The 10147-nt window shown below is 32.9% G+C and overlaps 2 protein-coding genes across 2 annotated transcripts; one reads left to right on the forward strand and one right to left on the reverse strand.

Moving 5' to 3' along the window:
- The first annotated feature begins 2339 nt into the window (after positions 1-2339).
- LOC129303763 (scarecrow-like transcription factor PAT1) lies at positions 2340-6246 on the forward strand. The gene is made up of 2 exons (XM_054943278.1): positions 2340-2480; positions 4465-6246. The coding sequence occupies exon 2, from the start codon at positions 4532-4534 to the stop codon at positions 5993-5995; it is 1464 nt and encodes a 487-aa protein (XP_054799253.1). The 5' UTR covers positions 2340-2480; positions 4465-4531; the 3' UTR covers positions 5996-6246.
- Positions 6247-6338: 92 nt separating this feature from the next.
- Positions 6339-9008, reverse strand: LOC129303764 (uncharacterized). The gene is made up of 2 exons (XM_054943279.1): positions 8636-9008; positions 6339-7028 (listed from the first exon to the last, which is right to left on the reverse strand). Exons 1-2 carry the CDS (start codon positions 8853-8855, stop codon positions 6484-6486), a joined length of 765 nt encoding a protein of 254 aa, XP_054799254.1. The 5' UTR covers positions 8856-9008; the 3' UTR covers positions 6339-6483.
- Between the last annotated feature and the right edge of the window lie 1139 nt (positions 9009-10147).

Below are 10147 nucleotides of genomic sequence, written 5' to 3' on the forward strand. Positions count from 1 at the left end.
ATTAACTACAGAAGTTTAGATTTATACCATCAAAAAATAAAGGCATCTACTAAAATATTTTCTTATTTCCCCTCTTTTCAAAGCATTCTAATAATCTCCAACCTGTTTCATTGACTCTTTCACTAAAAGATTGGAACAATTGTATGAATGTAATGTGCTTTTATCGCAACATATCATCATCAATAGTCATTGCATGACAATTCCCGATGCAGGAGGGCATAAAAATGTCTCAAGAGTGAAAAGTATAAACAATGGCTCAAACTTTTGATCATGCTCCCTTGAGGTGAGCATGATTTTTAAATTACTAAACCTTTCTCTATCATACTTCCTCTTAAACTTCAAATATAAGTCATTGTTACTAGTTGCTACTTCCTCAATAACTCCCCCCTCACAAGACAATCCTATTAACATTTCAATTAATATCTCATCTATTACTAACCTCACATTTCTAATGAATAATGATAAAGTTGTGGGGTCAATCACTCTAATAGTATTAGCACATAGAGTATAGTGTTATTTAGTGCATCTAACATCTAAAATTTTACCAAATCCAATTCTATCTACCCTAGTCTTTAACTATTAATTATTCCTCACAAAAACTGCCACTTTCACAAATTGTTTAAAAAGCACCTTGTTAACAATTCCACGTCTTTGCTTGAGGAGGTACATGCCCTTTCTCTTTCTTCTTTTGCAATCCTACCATACTCACTCATCTCTTTCTCAAATAAATTCTTCCATGCTTTCCTTGCATATTTGTTTGCCTTTACTATTCCCTTAAACGTCCCTTTACCTTTCTTATCTACCCAAAAATCTTGCTTAAACTTGTGCAAACTAGTCACCTTAGACTTCTCTTTCTCTGGTTCTTTCACCTTCACTATTATTAGTTTGATAAAAACTAACAAAACCTGCTACATTTAAAATAGGAGAACAAATGTCACTAAGAAATTTGAGCAGCAATGGGATTATTCCAATAAATGAGGCAAAGTTACCAAACTCAGTAACAAATTTTCGATGCAACACCCTAAGATGATCTTCGAATGCCATTGTTAATGCATTGCCACACTCGCTTGAATGCTCCTTCACTTTGCCTGCAATGACTACCATTAATGCCACTGCCTCCACCATCATTGATTAGGACGCACTGAGGAGAAGAGCTTTGTGTTGTTCATTTTCAAATGTAATAAGGGCAAAATGGTCATGATGTGGATCTCATTTAATGCCAAAGAAGGACCAACTTTTAGAAATTTACCCTAGTCCTTATCAATAAATAGATTCTTGGTGAGATTTTTTTGGGCAATTTTCCCTACTCTTAATAAAATTTATTAAATATGCAGAGTTAATGAATTAAACAATTTAGAAAGTAGGGAAAGTTAATTATTTAGTCTTCTAATTTTAACTCAAGTGTAATTTGTCCCTAAATCTTAATTCAATACAATTTTATTCTTATAATGTTAACTCGATCAAAACTTATTCCTTAAATTTCAACCTAGTAGGCTAGTATAACTTGTTCCTATAATTTTAGCTACTTAAAATATTAGTTCATAAATTTCAAGAAATAATTTAGTTTATATAATTTACTTTTTAAAATATAAGAACCAATGTTTTAAATGGTTAATTTAATAATCGATTTATACAAGTATGCTTAGGAATTGAATTTCAATCAAGTTAAAAATAAATTGAATTGTGCTAAATTAAAATTCAGCAAGATAGCATTTGGATTGATGTATTTGGATTTGAATTTTAGATTTACATTTTAAATTTTCCATCTAAAATTTATGTATTTAAAATTATTTGTTTAGTTAGTCTAAAATTTTTTCAATTTGTTAAGAATGGGAAGTGATCACTTGGGACAAGGGAGAGAAGAAATGAGCAAGAGTAGCAAAAGGACGATATATTTTAACTTAAAATCTCAAGCCTTATATATTAGTTATTAAATGCAACTTTATTCCATATGAGATTTTTCATATAATCTTTTTAGTTTTAAACATATCTTTCTTATCGCAAATAATAAAATAAGATAAATTTTAAAAGAAAGTGAAGAAATAAAAAAAATCACATTCAAAACTATTCAAGTAAATTTAGGTAAGAACTAATAGCAGGTTTTATTTTTAAAAAAATCAATTTTTATTTTTTAATAATAATTCATTTTATATTAATTTTTATTTATAAATAATTTTCTTGAATGGTGTTTGAATATTACCACTCGACTTCCGTTGGTAATGATAAACGTGGGGGAAATGTCAGTGGCACAAGAGTAATTTCGCAAAAGCGAAACTTTCTATAAATCAACAAATCCAAATAAAATACATGTATTAAGGGAATGAGAAGTTCTTCACAGCGATGCGTCGTGAGCTTCTTCATTCTTCAACGTCGAAGAAGGCAAACCAGAAAATGTGACCTGAACGTCGTCGTGTTCACATGAGGTTGAGCTCAGGTTTCTACAATATTGGCTTTGAACGTAAACATTCTCGTTTATTAAGGTAGGAGACTCAGATTATCGAACTTTTCTCGTTGATTTCATTCATTTGTGGTCAGTGATTATCAATCAAGTTTCTGGGTTATGTTTGATCAGAATCTATTTTCCTCCATGTTTCTGTGCGCTTCGATAATTTATTGATTGCTTTTTTGGTGTTTTCCGTATCAATATAATGGGTGTTTCAGAAATCTCATTTTCTGTGTCGATGAAATGATCCTGGGATGTGAAAACGAAGATTCCTACACACACCAAAGTTGATTTTTTTTAATCAAATAAACTACAGTAAAATATTTAAAAAATTATTGGAACATTGAAATTCAATTTAGGGGTGTGAAATGTACGAACTGGTGGTTCGGAGAGGATTTACGAGTGTTAAGAGAAGGCTGAAGTGAAGTGAAGCTTAATTTCATTTTATTGATAATAAAACAAGAATTCGCTATTCCGTTTCGAGTTTGGGCATATTTGAGCTGCCAGATGAGCCTGAAGTAGAAAAAAATTTTAGAAGCCTATTCTTAATTTTTTTTTTTTTACTTTATTCGACTTTTCTATCAGACTTGACCCAAATTATAAGTTCTATTAGCTAAGTTAGTACTCTTTTTTGTCCAAAATATAAATTAATCTTAGTTCAAAATAAAAGCAACTTAGTACATATAATTTTTTTTTTATTTTACCCCTTGTATTTATTAACTTACATCCTGATGTAAATTTATCTTTTACTTATTACAAAGTGCTTTAGTAATTGGCACTAAGGGTAAAATGGAAAAACAAAATGAGGACTTTATTAGTTTGTGATTTTTTTTTAAGAAAAACTGCTTCAATGTTGGATTGGAAGGAGTTTATAATAATTCAATACTAACTAAGCTAGGTGAAGTAGGTGGTTGTTGGTTTTATAAAAAGAAGGTTAATCATTTGTCCTTGTTTAACTTCTTTGTAAGTCAATTCTAAATTTTAACTCAGTGTGGCTAAATTTTTATATTTTTGATTCAATCAAAACTCAATCACTATATAACTCAATGCAACTAAATTTTTCTAGTTGTAGTGACTTAAAACGTTAGTCCCTAAGCTTTAATAAAAAATAACTTTAGCCTTTATGATTATATTTTTTAGAATTAAAATTATAAGGATTGAGTTATAATGAGTTAAAAGTTCAAGAACAAGCCTTATAGTTCCAAAAAATCCTTACAAAGACACTTATCTCCACAAACAATTTCTGCATTACAAAATAAGATTTAAACCAGCCGATCTTGTCTAAATCTCAATACTTGGACGCTTCAAATCGTTGACCTACCTTAAAAAACATTTGTTTTCATATCTAACTTGTCAATTTATGCTTGACGGTACAGTGGCATTAAATGAAGGGGGAAATTATATTTAAGGACCCCATATGAGATGCCATGATACTCGTATTAAAGTAATTGATTTTTTTTTAAATGGCGAGGCTTCTTAAAATTATAAACTCAAAATATTCTTATAACATTCATATGATCAAGTTATTATTTGGAAATGAGCTAGTAGTAACCTTGAAATTTAGCAGTGATAGCTTTAATAATTTTTATTTTAATGTCCTTAAGTTTTTCAATATTTCATGTCAGTCCTCATATCATTTCTCCAAAAACTAAGACACATTTTCTCCTGTGTATTTCATTGAGTCCAAGAAACGAGACACACTATTCATGACTTCTAAATATTACAACTTATTGAAGATTTTATATGTACTGACTTTGCCAGAGGCTATTTCGATAAACATTGGAGTTTCAAAACTACTGTTTCAAAACATGCTTTGGGCGAGGAAAATGAAAAATCAGAATATGCACTAACATTCATGTATTTCTCTACCTTCAATGCTTTTCATCCAATCAAGAAGCTCAATCTAGCAGATTTGGAACAACATTTAGTCCATAAATAATCCTTTCTTTTTCTTTAGCCTTCTTGTGAGTAATATATTCCAAACATCTTTAACCTCAAGCATGTTCTTGCCCTTTGTGCAGATCAAGACCCACATACAGGCCACACTAAAATTCACTGAGGATAGTGAAAAGAAGTGGTTAATTTACAATGCAGACATCTCAGAAACATGAGATTTTCTATGGCTCTGTGCAAACTCTGGAATCATATAACTCCTCCATTATTCAAACTCTGGAATCATCTTGCTCAACAAGTAACAGTAATCCTGGTCTAAGTTCTCCATCAGCTAATGGAAGCGCAGAATCAGAATCAGGCATGTTAAAGCCACAGTATTCACTTGAATCTTGCTTGACACTTACACCAGACCTCAATGACCTCAGCCAAAAGCTAAGAGAGTTGGAGACAGCAATGCTGGGACCTGATGCAGATATTTCAGCCACATATGATTCTGATGATACAGCCATGTATGAAGCAGAGAAGTGGAAGAAGACAATTGAGATGATATCTAGAGGGGACATGAAAGAGATGCTTTGTGCTTGTGCATATGCCATGGTGGAGAATGATATGGAGACAAGCGAATGGCTGATGTCCGAGCTGCGTGAAATGGTATCTGTTTCTGGAAATCCTCTGCAACGTTTAGGAGCATACTTGTTAGAGGCTCTTGTGGCTAGATTGTCTTCTTCAGGAAGCAAAATCTGCAAATCCTTGAAATGCAATGAACCTACTTCTTCTGAACTCCTTTCTTATATGAATACATTATATGAAATCTGCCCATACTTCAAGTTTGGCTATTTATCAGCAACTGGGGCAATTGCTGATGCCATGAAGAGGGAGAATAGGGTTCATATAATTGATTTTCAGATAAATCAAGGTATCCAATGGGTGAGTCTTATCCAAGCTCTCGCCTTCCGACCAGGAGGGCCCCCAGAGATCAGAATAACTGGAGTTGATGACTCCATTTCAGCTTTTACTAGAGGAGGAGGGCTTGAGATTGTGGGGAAAAGATTATCAGCACTTGCACAGTCATGTAATGTTCCATTTCAGTTCCATGCTGTGGAAGTTTCTTCATCTGATGTTCATCTACAACACCTTGAGCTTCTACCTGGCGAAGGCATTGCCGTGAACTTCACCATGATGCTGCACCATCTTCAAGATCAGACAATAGAGCGCTTGTTGAGATTAGTTAGTTGCTTGCGTCCCAAGGTAGTGACCCTTGTTGAGCAAGAAAGTGAAACCAATCATGTCCCCTTCTTCCCACGTTTTGTTCAGACAATGAACTACTACTTGCCTGTTTTCGAGTCAATTGATGATGTTATGCCAAGGGACAACAGGTACAGGATCAATGTGGAACAACATTGTTTGGCTCGAGAGATTGTGAACTTGATAGCATGTGAAGGGGAAGACAGAGTGGAACGACACGAGACTTTGGAAACTTGGAAATCGCGCTTCAGAATGGCAGGGTTTAGTCCATATCCATTGAGCTCATTCATTAACTTTACTATCAAGAATCTTCTGGAAGGCTATTCCAGAAACTACACTCTACAAGAGAAAGATGGCGCTCTATACCTTGGTTGGATGAATCAACCTCTTGTAGCCTCTTGTGCTTGGAGATGACTATCACATGTCAGTTCAGTCGTTTTTATTATTTCAGTCTCATAGTTCAGGCTGTTTGGTTCTTTTTATTATGTAGGTCAAGTCTCATAGCTTAGGTTGTTAAGTTATACTTCATCCTTATCTTTCAGAGTCATACTAGATTCATAGCTTCAAAGATCTTGTTTCAGCAATACAGGTAACATTAACAAGCAGTATGTTTCCAGAATTTCAGTAAGCTATATTTTCTAGATTACTCCAGAAAGATCGTAACATTAATAAGCTTAATACTTTTGAATAAATATGTATTATTTATGTCTATGAAAGGGTAACAGTAGATGATGAAATGAAATTCACTGATGTCTATGATATTTAATGCTTACATATGTTCAAAGTGATAGAGATTCAATTACAAACTTTTAAACTATAGATATGAAATTAAGTAAAATTTTACATATTAGCAAGTAATTTTAACCTGTGATAGTAATGGTCAGTTAAGCCTGCAATACATGTCAATCAAAAACTATAACAAAACAAGGAAGTATAGCGCTGGGATTTTTAAGTACAAACTTGTCCAAACTAAATTGCATTGCTCCAATCTGACCATTAAGTTCATGTATTGAAGTTCCCGCAATGGTTCTGCAAACTATTACGGCACTTTTCTCAGTCTTCGCTCTTGCAGTGGACATTCTTGAGAGTTGTGTGTCAAAGTTGAATTGAATAATTTGGCAAACACTACAAGACTGGTCATTACAAAGAATTTTAACTTTCTGCACAGATTTTTTCCCATGGAAACAACAACATTTCATTGTAGTGCCATAGAATCTCAGAAGCTCATTGCCATCAACAATGCTTCTGGGATGCCTTGGATTTTGCTCCTCACAGGCTTTTTTCTTCACCATTTCTCTGTACTTCTCGAATCTCGCAAGCATTTCTGGCGAAATGCTCACCTTGAAGACTGCTCTTGCCTTTCTCAGTGGAGTTGATGAGGTTTTCATCCAAGCTTTGTGAAATATCATCTCAACAATTTTCCTTGATGGGTCTTCTACACTGAGTTCTGTCAAAGATTCATACGGACAAGCATGGACTTAGATAACTTGCATATGGTATGAACTAGCTAGGCCAATTAGCTTAGTGTCTCTATGACATGGAATCTCACTTTGAAATAAGAGAGTTTGGCTTTTCTTCTTTATAATAGAAAAAAAACTGTAGATTTGAACCGTTAAATTATATTTGATAATTTAAATTTGATGATTTAAATTTGATAATTTTTAAAAGTATATATTTAATTTAAATGGTTTAAATTTGCAGTAGAAAGAAATCCATCCTGAAATAAAATCAAATATATTAAAAAAAACAAAATTAATCTAGATGACTAGATAAATTAGGCCGAGGCATACATGCATATTACACATAAGCACACATATACAAGACAACAAACAAAAGGAAAAGCACAATATACGATCCAATATACAGAACTCATATAAGGTTCATTATTGTATTTACAAATGAACATTGATAAAAATAAAATGGAGGAAACAAAAACAAGCACAAACATAGCAGATTGAATCTTCAAACTCGGACTTTTAAATCCCACTTTGGTCCTTTAAAGATAAGTTTAATTTATCTTCTATGATGTCATAGTTTACTCTTAATAAGTTGGGGCATATTGAGAATTTTTTTTTTTATATAAAAAAGTTTAAGTAAGTGAAATCATGAGGACTCACCAAGATCAAGATATATTTTTAAACTCAAAGAATATTTATAAAAATATTTATCGATCGCCCACCAATAAAATCTTTGCATTGATAGTGGAATATAATCTTATAATTTTGTGAATTATGAACTAAATTCTTACTAAGTGGATTAACTTTTATTAGTGGCATACAATGAATTTTGTGGATTTTGAAAGTTAAGGTGTGTTTATGGATCAAGTCTGGATGGGTATATTATGGTAGGCTGGTGTCTGGCCCAAATCTGCAACCGAGCTATTTCTTTTGTCTTTCGGCCCAAATGTTTTTTAATTTTTTTAGTTGGGTTCTATTCTTGGTTACCTGGGCCAGCCCAACCCATAATGGACGAGGCAGATCAGGTTTATCGAGTCAAGTGACTTTTTTGTCCTAAGAAACAAGTATTGGGAGGAAAAAAAAAAAAAGAAACAAGTTAGATGATATATGAATAATTTGAAAGAAATATGAAGAAATGAGTTCTAAATCTGCATTGAGTAGAATCAAATGGTTTCTTTGTTAGCTGTCCGGTAGGTGACACGGTCTAGTATCAACAAGCTGAAGCATAGTGAGAATTTTGAAGGCTTTAAACCACACACTTTCAAGTAGCTAGAAGCAATTGAACAACCAATTTACCATGAACAGACTAGTTAGATTATACAGATAGTGAGAAGTTTGAAGGCTTTAAAACTCTCCGTTTTGCTTCTTCAGAAACGAATTAATTAGCATCAACACGTATATGCATGACATGTACTTCTGACTTCTGAAATTGAAATTGTAGCATAATAGGACATGAAGAAACTAGAGATAACATAGGCATCAGTAAATTAAAACTCTATTTTTCTTCTTCAAAGATATCAACCCAACCCCTATATATATATATATATAAATGCATAAACATCGGAATTCTGATATCAGTATAAAATAAGGAACTTACCATGAAGCTTTGGTGGAATCATGCTTGTCGTAGCTGCAAGACTAGCCTGAGATAGCACTGGATATGAATGGCCATTACTATCATGGTTATCTGTGTTGTTCATATTTCTGTTTTGCTTTCCCAATTTCACAGCAGGTTGATGCTGATGATGCCTCACCACATCAGTGAGCTTACTTCCACACTTGATGTTATCCTTCAAAGAAACCCACAAGGCATTCATCTGTGTAATAGCAAGCTTAATTATACTCTTCCCAAGTCTGTGATTTTTCTATCCAACTCGTTGGAGTCTGAAATTGTTGGTAGCTTAGTTTTTCTACCCTGAAAAGGAAAGAGAGGTGAGAGAGAGGGGCAACGTGGATGCAGAATTGTCCAGTGCTGGAGAAGCCGAAGACGAAACATGAGAATTCATGAGAATTGGCTGTTTATGAACGGGACAGAGCAATTAAAGAACAACGTCGTTTCGTCAGAAAGGTTCGGACAAGAAGCCAAGACGTAAGAAAATATTTTGAAGAAAATTTGGGCAAACACAACTATTGGTTTCCATAAATTTAACGTGTCCTTCGTAAATTTTTCCCATTGTTTCAAGTGCTTCTAGTTTATCCCGTGAATAACATTAGTCCTTTTACTTTTTAATATTTTCAAAAGAATGTGTGATGTCACTAATAATATTAAATATGCTGAATTATAACTAATGCCGTTAATGTTTGTGTTGAGGAGGAACTAAAACATGAAATAGAACCTGTTGGTATTATACTAAATCATAATTTCACTCCGCACAAATTAACGACTTAGTAACAAATGAACATATTTAACACTGTTATTGCCACCTTATTGTCCTTTTGGGCATATTCAAAAGCAAAGGAATTAATGATGCAAATGAAATAAATTAGAGGGATCTGGAGTAACGGGGAAAAAACTGTGAAGACTTATACCAAAACATATTAAAATTATAAGTATCAATAATTATATTTTTCAAAAAAAAATTATTCCATTACTCTATATCACGAGAAACATGAGTTACTTGCTCAGACAAATCCAGACTCTTGACGTATAGAATGATTTTTACTAACAAATGCTTTATGGGTGCCTCGGAGATGCAGCATTTTTATTGAAGGCGACTGCGCATGTAGGATTCGAACCGAGAATCTAAGATAAGCCGAATCTACAATATCATTCAAACCAAGCGCCACCCAGTAATTTTTGAAGGAACTTCACTCGTCGTCTTTGATACCGTCATTTGTATTTATGTCTTTTTTTCTTTCTTTCTTTTTTTTCAAACAAAGAGTAAAGTAAAGTAGTGCAAAACGACATATGAATCAAATGGTACTGTAAGTGTATGTTTGAAAACGTGTTAGGGTGTGTTTCGATTAAGATTAGATAGAATTAATTATAGATAAAATTGATTTTTATGATTGATTTTGAATATAATTAACTCTATTTTGTGATATAATTGATTTATAAAATTTTTTAATGAAATTAGATGGTTGATTTTGAATATAATTAACTATATTT

Source organism: Prosopis cineraria, unplaced genomic scaffold (genome assembly GCF_029017545.1).
Source record: "Prosopis cineraria cultivar Desert tree isolate PC_DT_omini unplaced genomic scaffold, ASM2901754v1 PC2, whole genome shotgun sequence".
Lineage (NCBI taxonomy): Eukaryota > Viridiplantae > Streptophyta > Magnoliopsida > Fabales > Fabaceae > Prosopis > Prosopis cineraria.